Raw genomic sequence first — 27681 nt, 5'->3', positions numbered from 1 at the left:
CTCCAGGTGTGCAATCATGTCTTGATTCCCACTGAACATTGGAGACAATTGTGACTTGAATTCAATTCTACAGTTTCTGTCCACTGTTGAATTTATTTATTAAATCCCATGGTTGGTATTATATGTCAAAGAGATATCTCGTGGTAAATTGCATGCAGTTGCAATGCTACAATTACTTTACAATTAGGGTGTTTTTTGTTGTTTCTTTAATTGTTCGTTGCATGCAAAATTCTAGAAGCTTGCTTTATTGTTCAATTGTTCTAATCATAGGACATGGCAGCAATGAAATTGCCTAGGTCAATCGCTGTCATAGCCCCGTTTATGTCTCAGACAATTTGTAAACTCAGTCATTACAGGAGCTTTCCGTGTCTCTAATTAGAAGTCTAATGAGACACTCTCCAAAGACTGGCCACCAGGGCCAAGACCTCATGTGGACTATGAAATCTTCCATTTATTTTTGCAGCGTGCATCATTTTTTATCTTCACCCCCCCGTACACCCACCCTCTCCTGATTGCAAATGAAGATATTGACCGTTTCCTCCATTAAGCTCTATTTTAAAGATGGAATGCAGAATATGGGATGGCTTAGCCAAAATAAATTCCTGCAAAATGACAGGAATTTTAGATTTGTGTCACCAAATACAAAATATATAGGCAATGAAAACAATTCCAGTGTCAAATTCATGAACCCCTTTTTTTTAACAGCACAGGCAATGCTTAAACTATAAATATTAAAATTCTAAAAGCAATGTGAGAAAAAATACTGAATTTATATTAATACAACAACACGCGTTAGGTAAACCAAAACTAACCACTGAAAAATATCAAATAAAATCAATTAAACACTCAATTTAAAACCAAGTCTATAATTTCAACATTTTCAAAGCATTAAATACAACTATATTATAAACAAATTCATTTGGAAAATATAGATCTACAGTGCCCCTAAAAAAATTCCGACAAGTAAAACATAGGATTATCAAAATATTTGTTTATGGTGGTGCTCCTCCAAGTTTCCTTTAAAAAAAGTCTTTAGACTTACTAGTTTTTCCATCAGACAAAATTACTCTGCAAATTGTTGCCACTTCAAAGGAACGTTCAGGTGTTTTTGGATCAATCTGAAGCTTCTCATTAGTCTTTCAAACCTCCTTTCCAATGCATAATATCCCACACTCCATTTCATATTTTGTCTTTTGAATATGACTCATTATATCTGATCAAAGTGTAGCTTGCGTTGTCAGTCACTAGTCTAGAGGACTTGCTTGGACTTGAATGTTAGTTTGTGGTGGTATTCACACAATGTAGAAATTTAACTCACTATAGTCTGCTTCCTACTTGTCTATGTGCACCATTGTTAGTCTCTTACAAAAAAGAGAAAATAATTGCGAAGAGGGAGAGAATAATTATTTTATCTCAGCTGGAAGTCTCCTCTGTTCACATGCTTTGTAAGCCCTAGAGATATTGCTGTTTGGCTTAACAAAGCACGACAAAAGCCTACGTACATGCGTTGGATCCCAGAACGGTCATTATAATCGCTCCAAAGAAGCAGTGCAGCCAGAGGCGAGAACAATCTGAAATGGATTAGTGTGCCAATGCATGCATTTTTTGCACATTTTACATACATGCGTGAATGTATTGATTTTTTTTCTTTTTTTAAGTAGAGAGTAAAAAAATGATGCCATGTGTCATTAAATAGACGTCTTCATCCAATCCAGTAGATTTCCTAAAAAAAGCTTTGTTTGTATGTCGTGTTTAGTCAGATAGTTCTGCTTTCTTCTTATTTGTGATTATTCCTTAATATCTTGACAAAGACATTTAAAGTGTGTTGTATAATAATAAATATGCGCAATATCTAAGAAGTCTCTGTGCATAGTGGCAGGAACTATTTCATCAATACAAAGTAGGCGACAATTTAGGAGACATAGGCAATGCTGTAAATGAGCGTTATGAGTTGAAAGAAAACGATTACTGCATGCCATTTCCAACCCATCTGTCAGGGACTGCAGTGGCTTTCTAGCTTACATTTGGTGTGTTCAGCACTAATTGTGGCATATTAAAATGATCAGTTTGAAAGTTCTTGCTGCAGCAATCTGACGAAGGGCAGACAAAGATCTTTGATTAGACACAGTGATTCTGCAGGACAGCCATTTAAATATGGGGGAGATGTGTCCCGAATATTTGTCAGATCTTTATAAGATCAAGGCCAACTAAACACAATAAACCTTCATTATAAATCTATGTGATCTTTTATTCATGAGTCAGACCTGATAAATCTGTTTCCGGTAACGGTCGGCCTTTTTATCTTGTCCTGATGCAAATGAGACCATGGCCTTCTCCCAATGACACTCCTTCGCTGAGGTTTCTGTAATTTTAAAAGATTTTAAAGCCATTACTCTAAACAAAGCTGTAACATATATTCACTTGACACAACATTAGGTACACCGGTATCACACTTAGCATGTATTGCGTTTCAATCCATACATACATAACTATTATCTTAAGACACTGTAATATAAACATCAACAAATGCTCTTTGAAACAGGGTGTACTTTAAAACACTGTAATTTTGATTGCAGATTGCCATTTTTTGCCAGCAGATTTGTTTTATTTACATTAAACATTTCTATTAAAGATAACAAATGTTAAAAAAGTGTCATAATGATCACTAAGGTTAAATAGAATCCATTCCACAGTACATGTATTATTTCCACATATCTTCAGTTCCTTTTTGGTGTGAGTGCCTCACAAAAAACAGAGAAAGATGAAAAACAATCAAAACACCTACACCTTTGTCTTAATCCTTGCTGAACTGATAGTCTTGTGTGATGTCCATCTCTTGGTGTTACAAAAACCTATGACAGATTAACAGATGGCGAAAGTTCATCTTTGGTGTCTAGCTGAAATCCATATTGTGTTCTCAAATAATATCCCACTGTGGTTGTTTGAATTGTATGGCCTAAAGCAAACCAACTCCCCCATTTCTATTACATAGTATAGTATTATACTTAATTTATTGGAAAAAAATCTATTATATAAATATTAAACCTTGTTGAGGCGGCCTGATGATAGAGTGGTTAGCGTGTCAGGCTTGCAGTTTTGAGCTCAAGGGTTCAATCCCAGGTGGTTCCTGTGTGGAGTTGGCATGTGGTTGCATGATCGCGTAGATTTTCTCCGGCTCTGCGGTTCCTTCCCACATCCCCCGCTTGGTGCCTATAGTTGGCTGGGATATGCTCCAGCACCCTTGCAAGACTTGGATAAGTGGGACAGAAAACGAATGAAATGGCCAGAGTTAGCTAACCTATAATTGGTGATAAAAACACTTGAAACCTGCATACATGTCTAACATCAGATCATTTCAACATGGACTACAGTTGAAAATAATAATAATAACATCCTGCTCGAATACATTTAGTGTAAGGAAGGACAGAATATCTTCACAAAGCTGTGGTCTTGCATATGTTTATGCAAAGTGCATATAGTTATGCAAAGCATTCTTGCTTATGTTATGCAGATTTTCTTTTCAAGGTAATGGAGAGTTTATGTCTCATGTGAGTTTTGGACTTAATTAAACTATTATGTATTCTAGTGCATGGTGATGGAGATGCCATACTCAAAGGGTATTCTATGTACATGGGATAACATTGTAAGATTCAGTTCAGTCGGTAGGAACTGTCTTTAGCTGCTTCACAAATTGTCAACGACCATCAATCCTGTGAAACAAGAATTGTGGAAGATATAAAGGAAGTTATCAAATGGGAGGAGGCACAGAGAGTGACTGACCGAGTTTAAACTGGGTCATTAAAGGCTGTTTTCTTCATTCTTTTGTAATGATACCTTACTGCCTTGGGTCTGTTAGGCTGTGTGTATAGTTGTGAGCTTCCATGCGTGTGGGCCAGGCTGCACTACAGTAGTCCAGACTGAACTTCAAGGCTCAGCGATTGTCACTGAGGTTGACCACGCACAGTAAATCAATTCCCCACCCTCCAGAAATGTAGTCGCCTCTAACAAACTGCCCCACTTCAAGCTCTGACAATTCTCTTTGCTCTCGGGAAGCGTTTCGCCATCCTCTCTAGAGCGATATCCGTGTGAAGAAAGTGTCTTCACCCAGTTCCACTGCAGCATATTCTGAACGCCAGCATGAAGTAATGTCAGTGGAGATTTAATTAACACCTGAAGGCTTCACAAACCTTTGCGCGAGGCGATGATAACAGCAAGCTCGCATCCCATTGGAATTTTCAACCAATTGGATGCCTATTAATAGGAAACTGCGCTGCGACAGACAGATCAGAGATGCCCGAATAGAACTTTGATCACAACATCAGAGGAGCTTCTATCCAGCCAGAAAAGTCGCATCTTTAGCTGACTTTCCACCTGGTTTATAGGCAGAAAACATGCAATAATTCCAAATAATTGCATTATCCAAAAGGAATGTTTTACTGGTTTGAATAAATTCTATCCCATTTGCCAAACCTATTAGTCATCCAGCCAAAATCACATAAATCAGATGAGTTGCTTACTCTTTGTACTCAAAGAAAATTAAGCTTGTTTAAATATTAGATCACAAAGACAAGTCTCACATAGCGATGTGTTAGTTATTGTGGGTCTTATTTACGTAGTTCAGTGTTCCATGGTAATTAGTTCTCCAAATAATATTAATTGGAAGAAGGAAATATCAGAGATATTCGCATGGTAATAAGCACTAATGATATTTTTTAACATGGTGATTATATAAGGATGCACTCAGGAAGATATATTCCACTGGGTTTTAGAAAAGACCGAAACTCCAGCTGCTTCTGCGTCATGTGGCTCTCTGTATAATGTTAATGCACTGAGTGACAGATTGTGTTGTTCAGCAATTAAATAATTATTCCATGGCAAAATTAGATTTTTTTTTTTTAGATTAACTGCCCTAATTTGGAAAAAAAAGAACAGAATGAAGTGCACGTTGTCTTCACTAAATCTCGTAAGAAAATGCTGATACAAATTCCTGCAGCAAAAGTATGATGAACCTAATTATTTCGGGTCAAAAAGGTACATAAAATTAGCTTTCTCCCTTAAAATAGCAATCTTCACTTTTAGGCAGATGAGCAAAATTAATTGTGCCCTCCATATTTGGTGTTGAGTGGTGAAATTCATTATACAGTATGACTCAAATACTAGACGGGGAATGAAGATGGTATTTTTAAACTGGGGGAAGCTTGTGAAAAAATAAATATTAAACATAATAAATGAAAACATATGAACTATAAACATAGATCTGTCACTATACATACAGTTGAACAACAATTAAAATGACAACAGCTCACTGATATCTATCCTTTATTCACTGCAATGCACTAACATTACAGTTTACTGTGGCACTGAGGCTCACAGTGGATGGAACAGCACAATCAAGTGACGCAAGCAATGTTATTTCTTTATAGCGTATTCAATTACGAGATTTAAAAAATACATATTTTTGATGACACACTATCATAGAATGCTATTTTTCTGACAATAAACAGTAAACATATTTTCATGTTCTTGGAGAGAGCAGACAAGAACAGAGACTTATATCTCAAGGCACCCAATTTGTAAGATTACAGATAAAAACTTAAATGGCGTTATCTAGTCACCTAAAGCTAGTAATGTTGGAAAATAACGGTTTCACACCAAGGATCTGTGATTGCTGTTACAAGCAACACATCACAATAATTTGCATTTAGCTTACACTTTCTAAAGCCTGCTAAATCTACAGGAACATTACTGTCTTTGCATCGTATAATCAAAAGAAAAAACAAACAAGCATAAAGAATGTCCGACTGAAAGTCCATACCTACTTTAAGGCTTGCAGATATATCAAAGTATTGCTGTAAATGCAGATAAAATATTAAAATTGACCCACCCAGTCAGTCGCTCAGGTGCAGCCACTTCTTACAGCAAAAGTATTAGTGAGAATAGAAAACTTCTAAGAAGAAATAGTACAAAACATAACAGAGACCGCAAAATGGAATTCCATTCACTATTCAAATCACAGCTCTTCTGTACATCCCACACAAAGCAGCACAAATAACAATCATTGTTTCATTCTCGCTTTCTCCACAGCCATGCTTCTGAAATAGATAACACAATTGTACTCATTTACACACCTTGGGAAATGCTTGGTTTAAACTTTACAGGCAGCATGACATCTTCCTTCAAAATCATAATAAGTTATATGTTTGCTGTTTGCAAAAAGAAACTGATAAATATTATAAATCTCAAACATTTTGTTTGCATATGTCGACATTGATAGTGTCTTAAGCACAAGCTTTTAAAATGTCCTACTTAATTCTTAATTATTTGAGCTCCATCTCTCCTTCTCACACATATTTTAAATGAAACTAGTGCGTATTGGTGTAAGAAGCAGACATGATTAAACTATCATAACACCAAAAATCTGTTTTTGTGATGATGAATGTCGCCACTTGCCTAAGAGGGAATTACAAATGTTAAATCAAGCATTGCATATGAAGGTTCACTGCACTTGTCAGGCCTAGATGTAAATTATTCATGGGTTATGACTTTTTGTCTCCAAGACTTTTGTAACATCTTATATGGAGACAAATAATTTTAGCCCTATATACATATTTCACGGAATAATATTCAATTAATTTGAGAAGTAATAGTTCATGCGTAATACTACTTTGGTCTAAGAACACCTCTTGTACATTAAGTGGAGTTGTTGTAAACATTAATCTTTAAATGAAAGACTTAAGGAAAGCTCACTGTCAGTAGCCGAATGACCTTTGACTTTTTTACCTCCTCAACCTTGAAAAGACCATTTTTTTTCACTCCAAAGATCTGCTTTCGTTCTGAAACGCACGGTCACACAACATGCGCGTGTTCAATCTTTTTTAAACTCACATTGGGTTGATGAAAACCCACTAGCTTGACAGCACATCAGTAAACAAAGACAATATTTCTTAGCAGTTACAACATTTAGTCAATAAAACTAATCTTGCTTTCATCTGGTCTCTGCTCAACACTTGTCTTGTTCATGATTAGTGTCTTGTGCAAATATAGCTTGCTGTTTTTAATCACCAGAGCTTGGCCATCCCACAATGATAAGCTAAGCAGAGGCTTCAATGTACAAAATTTAATTGAGCAAGCAAATAAGTATTGTTTGAGGCCATTTTCTTCCCAACACACGCACACACACACACAAAATTTACTTCAAGTAATTATTCTCCTAAAACTGTGGGCTGTGATACAATGACAATGTGTTCTCATCAAGGTGACACTATGCACAGGCAACATCAATTCTTTTTCCTGATCTCGGATGGGGGTGGAGAAAGTGCTGAAAACTAGTATACTTGGTAGCTATGTATAATAATAAAAATACCATCTAGTTCCAAAGATACTTTTATTCGGTTATAACTAGATAATTACTGCTTTTTTAACACATGAGAATAATATTCAATTATAATGGAGTTATGGAGTCAAGGCATAAGATTTTCTTCCATAATAGTAGTGCAAAAAAAATGATGAAGCAGGACAGTAAACCGTAAAATTAGTTTTGTGTTGAAAGTGAATATTTACCAGAATCTCTCTTTTTGTCTGACTGTCCGCCTGTCTCTTTTATTTGGAGACATTCAATTTCATAGTTATCAAACTTGCTTGGAGTGTAGTATATCTTAGACAAAGGGAGAACTATTTTATTTTATTCAAGAGATTGGTAAATCAGAAAAAAAGGGTTAGGTTGAAGTTGGGTAAATATGCCAAAATGGCGTGACGTAAAAAAGAAGGCAGTACATTTGTCAAAAGAAATGAAACATGTACCTATTGATTCAATCCCTAAAAACGGAGGTTACGAGATTCTATGCATCCCGACAATTGTTATGTGATTGGTGGAATCCAACTGAAGAAGGTCTATCTTGGTTCCTCTGTCGTTAGAATGATGTTCTATGCTATTCACTCACCCTTTTAATGGACCGTGAAAAAAAGTGAACGTCAATCTAACTAAAAGGGTTCAAAGGTTAAAGAAACTTACTACCTCTTACCTCAATCATCAAATGTTTGGGATGAGTCTGTAGCTCTTTTTTTAATCCACTGTGATGCCTTAGACTGCATAAAGAGTGCTTTGCCCTAGTGACAAACATGCTCGCATGCGAACTCAGAATGACTTAAGGTGAGGGACGAGGTAGACATTGGAAACGCGATTAATGCACGAGCATGCGTGTCATCAGCCTTTGTGTCAATAATGACTCAGGTGCCGTAGACACAAATCACACACATGGAAATGCATAAATGCATTGTTTTAAATTCCCTTTCAACTGAAAACCATCTCGAATATGACACGGAAACAAAAGACTGCTGCAACTTATAAAAAATGATTTAAAAAAACAATGATAAAAAAACATACAAACTATAATCATCGGATGAATGCCACTAAACCAAACATATTTTCTTATGTCAACAGTTTGAGCAGATTTTCTTTTTTCAATCGCCCACCGCTTTAGTATATCCCACTGGAATTTTCCTCTGTGCGCCAAGAGGAACTACCTTTAGCCTACATTTATCGTTCATATTTCCAGGGGAACAACGCCAGTGTTTCAATGAATCCCTCAATTGAACTTGAATTTTATGCCCACTTAGTGATGACGAATTTCCGGACAATTATCCTGGCTGAATCGCACACTTAAAATCTAGCTGTTAAGGCCCAAGCAGATCTCCGGTCAGTCATAAATGTCTCAAATAGATGTGAAAGTTGCCACAGCAATAGCAGATAATCCGAATAACTCAATTCGATCTTTCGCGTAATATTGCATTTGAGATGTTTTACACCAGAAAGACAAAATGTAGCTTTAATGAACCACCCAGTATTGCACTCATTACTGATGACAGGAACACTTTTCTATCTGATTGTTTGCCTGCTCTTTTATATTTATATCATAATAGACTGTTTCATAGTGAAATTGTTTGGCTGCTAGACTGCTTTCAAATGATCTTGAAACAGTTTCTAATATAAGAAATTACCCTAAATTGTGCTTCGATTGAATATGGGGCTAACATTGTAGGTATTTGAAATCCATGACCGCTCCTACATGTCCAAAATATGGTGATTTATTATCACTGTTCTCGGGTTACATTCTGCTGCAATCAATAATTAAGTGGCTTAGTAAAACAGCATATGATGTAATGTTTGGCTAAGCTGTTGTGAAATCTGATTATCTTAAATATGCAGCTTTCCGACTCACTGTTTAAGACCATACTTAAGATGATATATTTTGATAATATATCTAAAATACCTTGATGATGACAAATGCTCTTGTATTAATTTGGTGGGTATTCTTGGTTAAATAAAGTAACCCACAAAATATTTAAGTGACTATATACTGAGATGTGAGCTACAGTTCAACATTTCTCCATGCTAACTGCGAATATAAAACTATTTCCTATAATGTGTACTTGAAAATGAATAAAGATTCAAGTTGAAATAGTAGTTAGCATGTGCGTCTCTTATCCCCCGGAATGCAGGTTTTCATGTTCTGTGCTTTCCTCACAGATCGTCAAAACATAATTCTCATTAAATAAAATCAAAATGCATAGTTTTTAATACAAGTGTGCCAATATATGCCCTGAAATTGATTAGCTAAGGTGCAATTTACTTCTTGTCCAGTCACGGCATTGAGGATGAATATAGAAAATAAAGGGAGAGATTAATTGTCCTTAATCTAGGGAACGAAATAACAAAACAGGAAGCACATTTTTAGAGGATACACATTTATTCAACATCAAGTTATACAATCACTCTTAAATCTTAACCCTAGCCCAAAGACATTTGAAACAATATCCACTATGTATCACATGTGACATCATTCACTTATAGACACTTAATGACATATTCATTCATGCATATTTTGAAAGGTGTCATGTCATCACTGTGACTGTTGTTTGACACTTTCACAAGAATCATTCAAAATAAGTGTAACTATTTCTTACAAAAATATTACTCGGTGCATCTTTAGAAAATACAACAAAGCATCATATTCCCTTGGCTCCATATTGAATTGACAAAAGAAACTCTGAAAATTAAATGTGTATTATATAAAGCACTAGGGACATACTGTAAGTAACTACTGGCTTCTGCAAGCTGTGAGGCCATCTTATAAATCTAACTCGCTTTTACACATGGAGGCGGAAAAAAAATGCAGTTTGAAATAATACAGATAGGGACATCCAATTTGGGAGTGTAGAGGCAATCCTGTTTTCCCCTTCAAAATTGAAATAGGCTCACATGAACTCTGACAATGACAAATGAGAGGAACAAAATGGTCAAACCAATCAAAAAACAAATATATTTTACCATGGTTGAGCAAATAATGCAACTTTTTTGGCCAAGTAAATTTGAGTGTGCAGCAAAAGCAACGATACCAAGCAATCAAAAAACATCAGAATAATAAATTTGGGATCTGAATTGTTATGTTGGCCTGTAGACGAAGTTAAATTTCACATCTGGAAAGGCTCGGGAGACAAAAAAAGATAATGATCACTCTTTGCTTGAGGTTTTACCTTTCTTCATCTGTAATTTGTATAAACACAGCATCTTTTTCCTCATCAGCCATAAGAACAGATGTCTAATACAGCTATCATTATGAGGCAGAACATAGTAAACAAAGTTGATTTGTTATCAGAAAGGAATGCCTTTGCTTAGTGCCTACTTATTAAGCCCAAAATAAATTCATGAAACCAACTTTAGTGATAGAATAAAAATGCTAATATGGCAGGGAAATGTTCCTTTTGAATTGTGTCAATTGTCAGTAGTCTGTTGAAGCACCACTTACAAAAATAATATTAGTATTTTTTAGTCATAATTGAACACATGAAGCAACATAAAGGGAATCATTGAAAAGAACAAAAATTGCCTTGGCATTTTTTATTTTCACATTTACTAACGCAAGGTATAAAATGCCATTTTATCGTCACCTGTTTCTTGATCTCATTTACGCTCACACTCATACCTAGGGGCAATTTAGCCTACCATGCATGTCTTTGGAATGTGGGAGGAAACCGAAGTACCCGGAGAAAACCCACGCAGGTCCGGGGAGAACATGCAAACTCCACACAGGTCCACCAACCTGGATTTAAACCCAGGTCCCGCACTGTGATATTAATAGTTTTTATAAGAACAAGGGAGCCACTCAGTAATAGTCGCTAAATAGGCAATGTGATCAGACAGTCTGTGCAGGGAAATGTGTGTAATGATGTGTTGCATAGCGTCATTAAATCCATAATTCTGTTTGACACAAGTCGTTAAACCTCATCCCAAATTATAGAATCATGCCTATATTATCAAGTACTGGCATACAACTTTTCTCATTGATGTTAGATAGTGAAAACACTCATGACAGTCCATAAAATGTTATGGTATCTCTATATTATTATCTATATGATAGTGTTAATATTCTATTTATTTTTATGATGAGTCATTTATTCATTCATCCATTTTCAACACCGCTTGTCCTTGTCAGGGTTATGGGATGCTGGATCTTATCTTAGCTGGCAAATGGCAAATTACAACATATGAAGCAACCATTTGCACTCATAATCATACCACCACAGAATGGGAATCAAACCCACGCCACCTGGACTGAAGTCAGGTGAACGTACCACTACATCACGACCAATGAGATATTTATGGCTTGTGGAGATAAACTAGTGGTGGCTAAGTACAGCATGGTGATGAGTTTAAGTTGCTGTAAAAGCAACATGTTGGTCTAAAAGTGTTTCACAAGTGCAGACTATTTAGGCAATTGATTCTCTTCCTGACATTTCCGTTTGTTGTGCAAAACGCTAACGGGAGGTTAACATCACTATCATTCTTATTGTGATTAAGGCTTTTGATGGTTTCCAATCATTTTCTTTCACTGTGTCACTTGCGTGGGCGCCGGTTCTCTTTCAAAGAGGATTATGTGTCGCAGAACTATTGTCCTTTCTTCTTTTCAATTCACCTGAATCCTTAAGAGCAATGTTTTCACATTAGCTCTCTTTAGTAAAACTACTTTGTCACAGGTGAATAGACTAAACTCACACAAGTGCATAGAAGAAGAAAGGGTTCTGGATAAATTAGAGGTGACCAATGTTCCCTCTAATTTGTTGTTTGTCTGGGCAGAAACACAACCTCCCTGAGCACACTGAGTACTGGTGTGAGCAACATCATTATTGCTCGCTATGGGCACACACCAGTATCACACCTGCCATAAGGAGGTGCATGTCTACTACACATAAATGATTTAGTAATAATAAAATGTAATGATTAATATCTATGACTGGGCAGCCCGGCGGATGAGTGGTTCGCGCGTCGGCCTCACAGCTTTGTTTGTGCGCTCCATATGATTTGCTGTGCGCAGAGAAGACGAGAGTAGTGCGCAATTGCGCACGCGCGCAGCTTAGAGGGAACATTGGAGGTGACCATCTGATCTTTTTGGGAATAAGGGACGAAATTTTTATCTATGTTTGATAAAGCGATTAATAAACAATACAATATAAAGTCCTTTTTTCAAAGGCCTATGGTCCTGACGTAACAAACCCTGTTATAAACAGTTTTTAGCTGATTGCTGCAGGCATTTTAAATGGGCAATCATTGCATCCGTGCACAGCTCGGTTAGATAGATTTGGGAAAATGCCTTCCTCTAGTCTGAGTTAATTCAGCTGTCTCATAAGGGAAGTTTGCTTTCAGTAAAGCTCTTCAGTAAATTCAAAACACAATTACTCTTCCATGCTTATTGCAACCTGACATATTTGTGAGAAAATGTAATAACACAGAGCATAGCTAACTCTCATGGTCCTGTTTTATTCTCTTTATGCTTATTTGTGCTGGCATGGCTCAGTGGTGGCATTGTTCTTTTCCAACCTAGTTTTTGGGTTCAATTCCCCACCCAGGATACCTTTCCAAAGTATTAAACAATTCAATACTTCAGGATAAATAACTGGAGTTTTGTTTCATCAATGCACTGCACTGATTCATTGTGTTCATTTTTTAGAAAAAGAAAAAAATGGAACCGTTTAACAGTTCGTCTTTTGCTTTTATAGGGTGATGATGTCCTGACCGTCATCAAGATGAAAGCGCAGTGGCCGGCTTGGCAGCCACTTAATGTGTAAGTATCTTGTGTCATTTACACTTCTGTACTTAAATAGACTGATCAGTTTGCGGTAAGTGAAGATGCTTGTGGCCTTGTCTCAAGGTGATTACCCGCGCCTCAAGAGGCAGCAGGGAGCTACAATTGCGTGAAAGAGCTGCATTATTACCAGAGGGCTGTGCTATGATGGAATTTTGGTATGAAACTAACAACCTCTCTGGGGCTTTCTGCCTAAAGATAGTGAAGCAAAGATATAGGCAGTTGTTGAGGCTAGTCACCCTGAAGAAGTAATTGTTCAGCACACTTATGCTTTCCACTGAAGAGGCTGTCAAGGAGCTAGAGTACACTTGTCATCTTCACCTAATGATGATGGAAGATGTGGCTAAGGACAAATCAGCTAATTCACACAGAGATGACACAAGGAAAGAGACAGTCAAAAAAATCTGGACATAGGAAAAGATGGAATTTAAAAGCTTCCCAATAGTGCTGGAATTTTTTTTCTTCCCTTTCTGTTATCTGTGTTTAATTTGGAGCATTTGATATTTAAAGTGTTAACCATCATGCCGTGTTCCTTTCCAAAGATCAGTTCAGCCTGCATCCAATGCATGTTTTTTGCGTGTTGACTGTGTATGTTTAATGTTTAATAAAATGTATATTCGAAAAATACCAAGACCCCTTCCCAACCCCAAAAGGTGTTAACAGAATAACTACATCGAGATTTTAGATTAGAATTTAGATTAATATCCTAATAAATAATAAATTTTGATTAATAACCCTAATTCTACAATGTAACAATTTCTTCTACAAGCCTTTCTGTGCGATCAAGCAATTTTGCGATACTCCAAGCAGCATCAGGTCGGTCTTGCCAGTGTGTGATTGATTGATTGAGGGATAAAAATATGATGGTTGACCACAGGGTAAAACACGCTGCTGTATGATCTACATTTTGAAGCTAGTTATTCAACTTCTAAGTTGGACGTAGTACTTGCTGATCAGTACAAACGCATCCCCGAAACTGCCGTGTAGCGCATTCTTACAGAGTTCATTAGCCCCTGAAGCAATTTAATCTGTTATTCATGAGAAAAACAAGATGCTTGTTGGCTCAGCGTGCAAAAAACTTCAATGGTAACAACCTGTGCAATTTTGTTTACTCTTTGACCAAAAGTCAGATGACTTTAATCACCCAAGGGTATTGCCATTCCAGGAAGAGCAGTGAAGATATGTACCGGCAATAATTATTGGAGTTATAAAATATATACTTATTATGAACATTATATACTTTTAACTCTACATGCTTTAGTTGGAAGGAAAAAAATAAGTTAAAAAAAATATTGTTGGTGAAGATGATGAATAATCAAGACAGTGAGATGGCTCCTAATGACCTGGTGTGTACCAAAAAAATCAGCTCTGAATAATCATTGTACATCCAAATGAACTTCAATTTGCAAACAGTGGTGATGTAGAATGAGAATTTTATTCAAATGGTGACATTTGAATTCCCTTTCGTCTACACGTTTTTGGTGGTCTAGCACTGAGCTACTGGAATAATCAAATTAGAGCACAGAGGAAGTTTGGTGTCCCTGTCTCACCTTGCCACAACAAACTACTGCAACATTTTCACCTGAATTTATATTTGTACAAATGTGCTGGGAGCAAGGCTATCAAATGTTTGAAATAACAAAAGGAGTTTGCTGAGACTGTCTAAGGTGATTAACGCCATCCTTGTGTGCGACCAGCCTTCTTGCTCTGTCTCTCCTTTGCTGTCAGCGATTTTTTTTGTAGAGCCCAGGTGGTGGCTAAGATAAATGTCAGAGTTCCAGTGCTTGCTGAGAAAAAGGTGCTCGAGTGTAGACTCTGGCCACACGTTCCCGGTGGATGAAGGCTGTTTCTTGCCTTCTGGGGCTCATCATTAGCAAAAGTGCTCAAGGACAGGACTGAGTGCACTGAAGTCAAATGCATTAATAAGATGGCAAGTGGGAAAAAAAGATTGTCTATATGAGACTATTTCACCTCTTATGTGTCTAGCCGTCTAATTAGTTTGGGTGCTAATCATAGATCAAGGGAGACAAGAGGATTTTTTTGTGTTCTTCCTCTGCTGGAGTATAGAGACAATGAGATGCAATGTTTTCTGTTTCATCAAATACTCTCTTAAACTACATTTTTAATTACAAGTCAAAGCACTATTGGATAATCATTTTGCATTGTTGAGAGTTATTTTGAAATGTTTTATATTCAAATACTATAGTATTCTCATTCCTTTTCCAGACGAGCCGCACCCTCCGCGGAGTTCTCCGTTGACCGTGCCCGTCACCTCATGTCCTTTCTGACCATGCTGGGGCCAAGTCCTGACTGGAACGTGGGTCTATCTGCAGAGGATTTGTGCACCAAAGAATGTGGCTGGGTTCAAAAAGTAGCCCAAGATCTCATTCCTTGGGATGCAGGCACTGATAGCGGGGTGTCATATGAGGTCAGTGACATACATTCACTCATTCATTATCCGTACAGCGTATCCTCACAAGGGTTGCAGGGATTGCTTGAGTCAATCCCAGCCGACCTCAGGCGAAAGCCAGAGTACACCCTAGACCAGGGGTGGGCAAACCAGTTCTCGAGGGCCGCTCTGGGTGCAGGTTTTTGTTGCAACCGGTGGAGCAAAGACACTTTAACCAATGAGATTTCTGCAGAAAACAAGAAGCACCTGACTGCAATCCACTGATTGCACTTGTAGGACACCAGATATATTAATGAATCAATACAACCGCATGGGAATTTAATGTCAGAGGACAGGCTGAACACCCACTGACCAATTCCCCAGATCTCCTCAGGAGACCAAGAAGCTCCCATCTGCCAACCAACACCATGGGGGGCAAATATCTTACAGGCTACTAGTCAAAGGTGGGGGCTTAAGGAAGGGAAGGAGGAGGCACACAGCCAACCAGCTCCAGGAGACATGCCAGGAGCTGAGTGACTAACCACCTCCCACCTTATTAGAATGGTCATCAGGTTCATCATTAGCAATCAGAATCCTTCCTTATGTGGCCCGCAGGGTAGTGTAGTGCATTAAAATGAGAGGAAATGTGAGGTGATTGCAAGACTTTAGCCTTCTGACCAAGCCAAACCACATAGGCTCTCCAAAGCACGAACTGGAGTCTTTTGGTGCTTTAAAAGTGAGTGAGGCAGGCCCGAGGGAAAAGGAGGGGGGCTGCATAGCCTAACTGGCTGCTTATTTGCAGATTTTTCAAATCCCACAAACATCCTGTTGTCATCTCCTCTTCAATTCTTTTCAACTCACCAAAATACTGTCCATTGTTTACTCTTAATGCATGTTGATGAACTTCACGTTGAATCGTTAAAATTCACCTTTCTAAATCGAACCATCCGGGACAGTTTTGAAATGTGCTGCTCTCAAGGGCACACGTTCATTATGTCGAAAGCATGACGTAGCAACCTGTGAGTTCAATGTGATTGACTCGGCTGATAAAAAAGGGCAATCAATCCGTTGGTCATGAACTTGGAGAAAATGAATCTATGATAGATGATGATTTTTTTTCTTACTTTTTACAGTCAGGGACATCAAGAATTTTCACAATTCTTTTGTTGTTGTTGTTGTTGCTCCAAACACCATAATAATGGATTTGAAATAGAGCAAAATAAATGTGCTTTAAAGGAACAGAGAACTTTATTATGTGTATCCCAGAGGAGAGAACTTTGTTTAAATAATTAATTAATAATTTACTGGAAACATAAACGTTTACTTTATAATACGAAAGCCCACCGATCCATTTAGTTCACCACACACTGAGTGGGAACTAAACCAATGCTGCATGCACCAACATCAGACACGTATCATTACACCATTACTGACCTTTAGTTGAAAATTATATTCTGAAATCTATAACACAAAGAACCAAATAATGGATTTCATCCCATAGAATGTGCCACTAGTTTATGTGTGGGTCATTAGTTTTTGCTTGTTTTTAGGGCATTTTCTCTCTCCTTTTGTTTTTAACAAGTGAAAAGCATACTCAATCAGTATGATTGTTCAGGCGATTATCTCACTAAGCCACTATGCAAACACTAATTGTCTTTGATTGTTTTAGCATTATGGTTTGGGTCTCACTGTAAAGTGAAGTGCAACACCATGAGTTCAAAAGGCTCTGGCTATATAAAACAGTTGTACTATAGAATTCATCCTGCTGCTTTAATCAGAAGTCACTTGTAATGAAGCCACATGAACAAGAATATTTACAAGCATACGTTTATGTACAACGTTTTGTAATTCCTAGATTGTTTTGATTTGTACTTAAATTAAATGCAAAAATCAGATGTGTCGTATAATTACAGTACTTCCCAAAGCAGTAAAATGGCATATATACTAGCAGCAGTCATGACCAACGTGCAAATTTTCAATTTGATGAAGATCCTGTGATAGCAGCGTCTTCAATTTATCATTGTGAAAGATCTGACCCATAAAAAGATACTATTGCCCCCGATAGAACACTGGTATTTGGCTTTTATGACCACGTCTTCAATTGACTGCCACTGTTTCACACTATTTCAGACCTTATCCAACTATTGAAGTCACAAAAACTTCCCTCTCCACTTTTTCCCCCTGAATCACCCTACCCCTCCTCTCCCTTTCGCAACATCATTCTGACCTTGTCATTACACCCTGTCTTCTACCTACCTGCTGCTCACATTGCCAATCATCGTCTACCCAATTTCTTCATATACGTATGTACTGCCTGTCTGCTCTAAATCATGTCAAATCATCTCCCATCCAATTCGCCTCCAACCGACAAGGATGTCTTTCTTTCCTGCCCTCACCTTGAGGTGCAGTTTTATGCCTTGTGCTTTATGTCAACACCGAGATTTTTATATGTCAAGGTGTGTGTTTGAATAGACAGAACAACTCCACATGTAGAATCACTGTTGTACCACTCTACATCACGTTGGCATCCACCAGGAATAAATTCCCCTTTTTTCCATTTATTTCTTTTTATTTCTGCTACTTCTGCTATATTGGTAGAGGGATGAAATATATTGTTGAATCAATATTTTAGCAGGTACACAACTTCAGGAACACTCCATGATGACAGATATTGTACAAATACAAGCAATGTAATAGACTTCAGCTCCTGGGCTTTTTTAATGTGAGTTTTCTACATTCCGTAGACAATTTTAAGTTGTAGACAACTGAGTTAATTCTATTGAATTAAAAAAAATGCTGACATCTCGCAAATTTGTTTCTAAAGAAATGACAGGGATGTGTTTTTGTAGGAAAAATGGTGTAAAACAATATTCAAACACTTTTTAATTTGTTACCTTACAATTTATAAAGAAACACAGAGTTGTGTTTCTTTGGTGTGTTTTCTAGCCAACAATTTTCAGTTCAAATTTACTTTCATTTTCTTTAAGGGATTTTCTTTTCTGTAGCCCCGTTCAGACACAAATCAATAAACAATAACCAAAAAAAAAAAACACACAAAAAAACAATAAAGGGGATGAACAAAAAAAATAAAACGAACTATAAAATCACATGGATAAAGAATCAAAATGAAAGCACCATGGTGAAAAGAAGAAATACATTTTTATTGATTTATATAAAAAAAGCATGCAGGGAAAAATAAATGCTTTCAAGCCAGATTGCTACTTTGAGCACACCCAGGTGTTCGTCAGTTGAGAAACAGAAACACTGAGATTTGTCACAAAACTCTTTTAGTGCTAGTTTTACACAAATATAACCATATATCCGTAACGATTTCCATTAAGGTTTCTTACAATGAAAACTCCTTGCTGAGTGTCTCCATTATTGTCTGGCATGTGATAGCACCTTTTCATGAATAAAACAGGTATGTTCGGTGTTGAACTGTAACAAATTCAAATTTAGTGATTGCTTTATTTTTTGGCCACTTTTTTTTCTAGTCTCCGAACAAGCCTACGGTGCCTGAAGATAAAATCCGCCCTCTGACCAGTTTGGACCACCCTCAAAGCCCTTTCTATGACCCCGAAGGAGGAGCTATCAGTTCTGTCGCCAGGATCATAGTGGAACGTATTGCCAGAAAGGTCAGTTTTTATGCTAATCAAAAGCCTTAACTAAAAGAAAATAAAAAGTGTACAAGTGGTATGATGGTAAAGATGATGCAAGCAATATTTAGACCATTGAATATTTTACTGCTATCTTAATAGTCTAGACAACTGGTAAAATAATTGAAAAAAAATAGGGGGTCTCTCGTGTACCCCTATATAAATTGCACCCTGGGTGGTCTCCCACATTGCCCATGGCAAAGACCAGCCCTGATGAAAAATAAAAAGTTATAATTATATTACTTTTAATATGAGAGAAAAAATATAAATTGATCTGGTCCATTTCGATCATGTTTTCATTATTTTCCTAACTAACTTTCTTCTTTCCGGTGTATGGTAACTGTCTCATCTGGCTAAATTGAACCCAGACCATGCTTAGTCCCTGATGTTGGTGTATCTTCAGCAAACTACCCACTGAAATGTGCCGTCAAAAATTTTTTCTTGACACTGCAATAATGGTTTAACTTAACAACCCAGGTTTGAGTTTTGACTTTGATTCGCAGGTACATAACAGTATTGTTTTATTGCCCAGGTCTAATGCACTATCCTGCTCTTACAAAAACAAATTAGAACTAACATAAAAGTGGAATTGGGTTACCTTTATTATACCTTTTACACCATAAAAGTGGAGCGGAAGAGAAGCTGGACGTGTAGAAGTGGCCAAAAGCACAAAGTAAAACTCAGGAGCATTCATAAAAGTCAGTTGCACTGATGTATTGTCCTAAAACGAACAAATTTGGCAAGCATTGGAGGAAATTTTGAACAAAAAATACACTCTGTGGTGATTGTTAAATGAAAATGACCAACCTCTTATGTGTAGTAGATACCTTTGCAATAGATAAGATATGAGGACAGAATGTACATGTTTTTCTGATGGCTATTTTTTACATATTGGCAATATTTTGAGGAGAAGAAAATGGACGGATGTACACTGACTCAATTACGAGAAGTCCTTTAGTGGCATCTAGAGGGAGAATTGGGGATTTTAGATCAATTTCCATGATAACCATGGGCTTCAGTCTCCTTTTTAATGAGCATTCTTGCTGCCATAATCAGTTTCTGCTCCTCTTTCTGTTGTAGGCTACCTTATTGAAAAGGAAATGAAACAAAGAAAAAAGCAAAAGCCCCAGAGTAATGAGTGTTTTGTTTGAGTCCACAGGGGGAGCAGTGCAACGTTGTGCCAGACAATGTTGATGACATTGTGGCCGATATTGCCCAGGAGGAGAAAGAGGAAGGTCTGGATCTAAACATTTTTCTTTTACTCTAGACAATCAGCATTGCTTTTCTTTGTAATAGAGGCAGCATTTAATAGCCATATTATTTCACGCCCCATAGATGACACCCCCGAGACATGTATCTATTCCAACTGGTCTCCCTGGTCAGCCTGCAGCTCAGCAACTTGTGAAAAGGGCAAGCGGATGAGGCAGAGGATGCTGAAGGCCCAGCTGGATCTAAGTGTTCCTTGTCCACACACCCAGGATTTTGAGCCTTGCATGGGGCCGGGGTGCAGTGACGAGGGTATTTGACATCTCAAGTTTAAAAAGGCGCAGGAAACAAGCTTTACCTGACATTACATAATGAGCTTTTTTATTGAGTTATTGTTTACGACTCCCTTTTTACAGTTTACAGAGTGAACAATGTTACAATCACAGTTTATTGGAATAGTACTATGCATAATACCAGAAATGGATGATAAAGAACCCATGTTTATTATATTTTTTTATGAGAGGCTTTTCAATTTATCACAGTCTGAGTAGGGCGGCTTTTAAATCCGGTTTGTAAAGAATGATTCACTGTACTAGTATTTGTCCTCTGATAGTTTTACATACAATTTACATTTGTAATTTACTCTTTAGATGCTTCCACCTGTATGATGTCAGAGTGGATCACATGGTCTCCATGCAGTGTGTCATGTGGGCAAGGGACACGTTCCCGGGAACGTTATGTTAAGCAATTCCCAGATGATGGCTCAGTCTGCACTCTACCCACGGAGGAGACCGAAGAGTGTGTTGTCAATGAGGAATGCTGTAAGAGGGAAAAAATGTCACTTAAGTCTTTAAATTTAGCTGTCAGTCAGTTTTTTTTAACAGATTTCTTGCATTTATCCTCAGTTGCCAGCAGCTGCCTGGTAACTGAGTGGGGGGAATGGGATGTCTGCAGTGCCACTTGTGGTCTCGGTATAAAAAGAAGGGAACGCATGGTGAAGATGCCTCCTGCAGATGGGTCCATATGTGGAGCTGAAGTTCTGGAAGTGGAGAAGTGCATGATGCCGGAGTGTCGTGAGTAAACGAACAAATAATTTCAGCAGTGGTTTTCAATCCTCGGAATACCAATAACCACCTTCTTTTTTTAAGACAAAAAATAATTGTCTAAGTTGCGCCACAAACACAAACAATAAAATACAATAGCAGAGTAAGCCAAAAATGTTAATAAAAAATGAAGTGGAGTTTTATTTATTATCAATTGTATGATAAAAATTTAAAAATAGGACCGGGTTTAAATGAAAATTAAAACAATACATCTACAGGTTCGAATTAAGGTAGTACTTACTTCACGATTAAAAAAATAATAATAATAATTTAGTGCCCCCATGCATATTTCTTGAATAAGGAGCCTACGTACAACACACTTTGAGAATCACTGCAATATGGAATTATGACATCAAATGAATTCAGCAATGATATAGAATACACTGATTCTGTAATATAATGCATACACCACAATATCTCTCAAGCTAGTGAACAAAAAATAGTGTAGCAATCTCAACAAATGTGAATCTCCACATACTTGTCTGCAGACATCTGACAATATCAATATCCGTAGTGGTGTATATATAAAATATGTTCACCTGTTAGGCCTTTATTTGTAAAAAAAAAACCATGCTTGTTTGCATATAGATACAATTCCATGCATGCTGACTATGTGGTCTGATTGGAGCGACTGCAGCGTCTCCTGTGGCAAAGGTCTAAGAACACGGCAGCGGATGCTCAAGTCACCCGTTGAGCTTGGAGACTGCACGGAAGAGTTGGACCAGGTGGAGAAGTGCATGTTACCCGAATGTCGTAAGTTGTACATATTTTTTCTTGTGGTATACATATTTCACATCAATCAGTTGGCCAGATGCATACACATATTCAATGTCACAGCTACTACAGCGTACAATGTCAAGTTGACACCATGATTTGACCTTTTTTGCATTCTGTTATTCATTTTTCAGCTATAGACTGTGTCATGTCCGAGTGGAGCGAATGGTCTGAGTGTAATAAGTCCTGCGGGAAAGGTCACAGCATCAGGACACGCGCAGTGAAGTTGGAGCCTCAATTTGGCGGGGGCCACTGTCCTGAAAGTATCCAGAGGAAAAAGTGTAAGGTCAGGAAGTGCACCAGATCAGGGCAGGCAAACAGCGATGAGAAGAAACGACGCAAGGAGTCGCGAGAAAAAAAGAAGAGCAAACAGAGCAGGACCGAGGTCGCCTATGAGCATCCAGGTTTGTGTCTCTTATAAAAAAAATCCATCAACTGTCAGGCTCTTTAACAAAACAAATGGCTGAGTGTTAAGACCTACCGTATGCATGGATGTACATCTATGTGTATGTATGTATATATGTGCTTATATATATGTATATGCATATATATATATGTGTGTGTATATGTATGTGTATATATATATGTATGTATATATATGCATATATATATACATATATATATATATATATATATATATATATATATATATATATATATATATATATATATATGTATGTATATGTACACATACGTGTATATGTATGTATGTATGTATATATATGTATATGTACACACGTGTATATGTATGTATATATATATGTATATGTACACACGTGTATATGTATGTATATATATATATGTATATGTACACACGTGTATATGTATGTATATATATATATATATATATACTTATTTCAGAAACATTTATTTATATATTTATTCATGTATTTATTTATTTATTAACTTACTTATTACCTATCTATTTATGCCTAAAATGCCTTTCCTATTTCTGCATCCTCACCCTCTTGCTACTGTGACAACGAAATTTCCCGAATATGGGATGAATAAAGTTATCTAATCCAACCCAATCCAATAATGTAATGTAATCGAGTAAGGCAATTATGAATTTATTCAAAATGCAAGTCAGCACCTCTTCCTGTCCATTTTGTAGGATGTAAAATGAGGCCATGGTCAAGTTGGACGGAATGTACCAAAGTTTGCGGCGGAGGTATTCAAGAACGACTCATGACTGTCAAGCAAAAGTTCAAGACTGCACAATTGTCCAGCTGCAAGGACAGGAAGGAGATTCGAGCTTGTAACGTGCACCATTGCTAAGAAGAATACGTGGGAGACATTTTGTGGGCCAAGAACACGCCCAGGCATTGTACAGTTTGTTGTCACACAATGGCCCAGTGCACTCTATTTAGTGCTCTGATGGCACTCTAGTGTTATATTCCATACATTTACAAGTAATAAAAGTCAAATTCTGTTCCCTTTTTTCCAGACTTGGGAAAATGACAGGTCCGTGGGGATTTAAAGTGTCTGCTGTCCTGTTGAAGGCTAATAGATTTAAAGAGCCTTCTTTGTCCTGTTCTTGGTTTTGAAGTTATTATGACGAGGAAAACATGAAGATCTGCTACTTACAACCAGACTGACTCGTCTGTGCCGTAGCTCTGATACACTTCAAGATGACTGTAAATGTATTGTGGTATATCTTGAAAATATTCAGAACTAATTTAAGAAATAAATGAATACTTATTATATCTTGCGGTATCCTTCGTATCACAATAGTAATTTAAAACATTGGTGCTCAGTTATTCGAATTATCCACTTCCTTTTGTTGCTGGCCCTCAAAGTTTTCTATGTGCACCATAATTGGAATAATAATAATTTGCAACATTATATCAAGATTTTCCCCTCTGTAATTATTATTTTTTAAATGTCTTAGGATTCCTACCAAAGTGTTGTGTTGATGTTTTCCGCTCTCTAACGTGTTAATATTTTGGAATAGCATCACCTTTACAATAAAAGTAATTGTGACAACTTGTCCACTGCATCTGTGGTTTTATTCAGTATGTAAAAAATAATATTTTACAAGACAAATAAATGGCTTTGGCATGAAAGCTTGTGAAAGGCTTTTGGAATGTCAAAGGAGAGTACAAAATAAAATACAATTAACAACAATTAATCTACCTAATTTGTAATTCTTATGCTACTTAATATTATATTCTGTCACTGATATTTGCATGGCTGCTTTGTTCACAAGAAAATAAATGTAATGTTACATATATTTTCAGGCAGCACTGTGGAAAGTGGTGAGCATATCTGTCTCGCCGTTCTGAGACCAACGTTGCAATCCCAGGAGGGTTCTGACTTTCCTGTGTGCAGTTTGCATGTTCCCCCCCGTGCCCAGGTGGGTTCTCCAGTTTCCTTCCCCAAAAACATACATGGTAGGCTGGGTCACTTAATATTTTTTTTTTTCTTTTGATGAATTGTTAAAAAACACATTTATTGTGTTATGTTTTCTAGTTTAGGAACACATTTGGAGACTAGTGCTCTTGACATTAGAGAAGGCCATCAAAGAATGCATGTGCACATTAATTCATTAGGCATCATTGATTAGCCGACTGTTGTAGCTTTCATTTTCAACCAGTAGATGGCAGTAACAAATTGTTTATTAATTTAAACATGGCTTGTTTTGGCTTTTATTGAGCATTAATCCACAATTTATAGATTTTTTGTGGTATAAAATATCCCATATTTGTCATATAGTCCCTATATGTTGCATCGTTTTCATCTCAAAGTGCTCATTCATATACACATAAATTAATGTAGTAAATGAATAAATTAATTCAGTAGAAAGAACCTTTTGATGGTGTAGTATGCTTCTTTATAAATGGTGGGGGAATAACATTTTGACTAAGACATTCAATGCCACAAATAGAAGAAAAAAACATGAAAGGATAAAAGCAAGGTTTTCTATAGAAGTCAAGGTTGTGGATTTTCTGGGCTTGAAGAAAAGACTTTCTTCTCCATGTGCTTGTTGAAATCATGAAGAAACCAACCTCTACCCACTCCCCCAGTTCCAGGCTCCCCTTTATGGCATACAAGCTGGGGGGAGGGCTGGTGTTAAGCATTCCTTAGTGCAGAACCAGGGTCTCAGGGTAAAAAATTCGATCCAGTGCAACGCCAATCCTGTTTCCATGCCAACATCATTGCACGCGTGAAGCCTACACACTCCACAGGATTTGGAAAGATGCAGGGTGAATTAATAAAGGCGTGATTGAGCTGCTAAAACACATTGCCGGCTGAAAAAAATCGAAACAAATCTACTAGCAGAAGAAAAGCAAGGTGCATAAATTGCGTGTATGTTTTAGGTTTTAATCTGGTTGGAAGTTCCTTTTGATGCCTTGGTTTTAGATGGAACTCCAATTTTCTACAAGATTATCTCATGCAAAAGAAGTGTAATATAGTTTACAGTTTAATAATGAAGTTTGATGAAGTGAATTGCAAGGGCAGCCCTGTGTATGAGTGGTTACCACATTGGACTTGTGGTTTTGGGGTCCTGGGTTCAATCCCAGGTTGGTCCCCATGTGTACTGTTTGCATGTTCTCCCCTTGAGTGGGTTTTTCTCTGGGTTCTCTGGTTTCCTCCCACATTCTAACCTGGACTGGTTGTGAGTAAATAGCCTAATATGATACTTGCCATACTGTGATAGAATGTGAAATTATGTTAATAAAAAAAACCTAAATAAAGGTTCAATGCCGCACACTGCTACTAAATGCTGAATAAAAGCAGAGTTATTTCTGAAAGCCTCTAATCTCCCCTTAAACTATGTGTCTTGGCCTTTAAAATCTGAGCTATAAAACATCATTTATCAACATTTCTTGTTTGGCATAAGTCGTTATTGCCAATCAGTGCTGATTTCATTTCAGAGCCAGATGGTGGAAAATGGATTGATGCATATATCAATCAGAAATGAAATGGTATGAACTTTGCATTTCACGAAGAAATTTGATTATCATGAACTTTTAATGATGTACTTCTAGATTACAGAACATAAATGCAAATACAATTATGGATGTATGCAGGTAAAAATGCGGGTACTTTAAAAGTGGTGTGTGTGTGAGTGTGTGTGTGTGTGTATGTGTGTGTGTGTGTGTGTATAAAGCTACATTTGGAACACTGATTTACTCTCTCTCAATTTGTTCATTCCTTTCTGTCCAGATTGGTTTGAACCCCAATGAATCAGAGAGCCATGCACAAAAAAAAATGAAAATCACACGTCCATCTGTTGGGCCTGCACCAAAGGTCCCTGTGATATTTCCTGTGAAATTAATAATGACTATGGTGATATGGCGCCTCACTGCGCCTCAATGAACATTGCAGTAACTCCACAGACAGGAACCACAGTTAGTCGGAGGAATAAGATATTCTCTTGCTTGTAATTTTTGTCTGAGTGGTCACGTTATTAGTTATTCACAATTATAGCACAGCACAGTGGCTTTTCTTAATGTTTATGGTCAATTTGTTTGATCATATTAGCGTTTTAGGGGCACAATTTTATAGAGTGGATCAACACGTTTTTCAATCATTGCTCTTTAATCTTGCTGCAGTTTAATGGTGACCAGTCCACTGTGTACCTTGGCTGGTGCTTTGAAGAATGTTGGATGGACAATGTAACATTGTCTGAAATAAAATCAATAATACGGGCATTTTTTTTACAGATGTGTGTGTGATCATTGGAAAAAATCTAGCTGCTAATGAAGCTTGTAATCAAAGGCATCCAACACCTGCTTTGCAAAAAATAATACCGTTGCCAAAATGTTGCCATGGTTGCAGTGTTAAGGGATGTTTTGGGGTTTATTGTCAAACACAGGTTTATACAATGTGAGATTAAAAAAAGGGCCCTTATGGATTGAGGACTTTATGATCTTAGTTTTTGGGCATACAACACTAATGCGTGAGTACAAAGTTCAAGGCTAAACATCAGATTATTCCAGATATACACATTAATAATGGAAAGATAGAAATGCCCCAAAATGATTCAATTCTGTTTAGTCTGTCATTGAAAATATAACAGTAAAGTACGCCATTATAATGACATATTTTAGCTCTTAAAGCTTCTTATATCACATCTCCTTCCGAGAGTAATAAAATCCTGGCGACTGTAGATGTTGGTAAATAACGAACGACACCAAACTGGAGAGCATAGAGCTGCTACACCCGTGCGCGCCGCCATCTTGGATCCATTCTTAAAAAGTTTAATGCTTCAACCTTCATCTAAAATGTAGGAATCCATAGGACACTCTCGTGTTTATTGAATTATGGTGTTAGTTGCAATTTTAATAATTTAGTAAATTTAATATAATATCTATGTACTTTTTTGGGATGTGGCTGCTGTTCGACACTTGATTTACTGCTACCAAAATAGCTTTTTATTTTCCTATAGTTTATAATAAAAAGGCAAG

The 27681-nt window shown here is 37.1% G+C and overlaps 1 protein-coding gene across 1 annotated transcript in view; it reads left to right on the top strand.

Annotated features, from left to right (window-relative positions):
• Positions 1-24257, top strand: part of spon1a (spondin 1a) — a 39822-nt gene extending 15565 nt beyond the window's left edge. Inside the window, exons 7-16 of the mRNA XM_077594481.1 lie at positions 13054-13118; positions 15366-15567; positions 19023-19163; positions 20344-20419; positions 20520-20702; positions 21041-21211; positions 21296-21463; positions 22082-22246; positions 22402-22671; positions 23382-24257. Coding sequence (XP_077450607.1) covers positions 13054-13118; positions 15366-15567; positions 19023-19163; positions 20344-20419; positions 20520-20702; positions 21041-21211; positions 21296-21463; positions 22082-22246; positions 22402-22671; positions 23382-23545 — 1605 coding nt within the window. The 3' untranslated portion in view covers positions 23546-24257. The remainder of the gene's footprint in view (positions 1-13053; positions 13119-15365; positions 15568-19022; positions 19164-20343; positions 20420-20519; positions 20703-21040; positions 21212-21295; positions 21464-22081; positions 22247-22401; positions 22672-23381) is intronic.
• Positions 24258-27681: the final 3424 nt, after the last annotated feature.

This window comes from Stigmatopora argus, chromosome 2 (assembly GCF_051989625.1).
Source record: "Stigmatopora argus isolate UIUO_Sarg chromosome 2, RoL_Sarg_1.0, whole genome shotgun sequence".
Classification (NCBI taxonomy): Eukaryota; Metazoa; Chordata; class Actinopteri; order Syngnathiformes; family Syngnathidae; genus Stigmatopora; species Stigmatopora argus.
The sequence above is the reverse complement of the archived record's forward strand: the minus strand, read 5'-3'. Positions and strand labels throughout refer to the sequence as shown.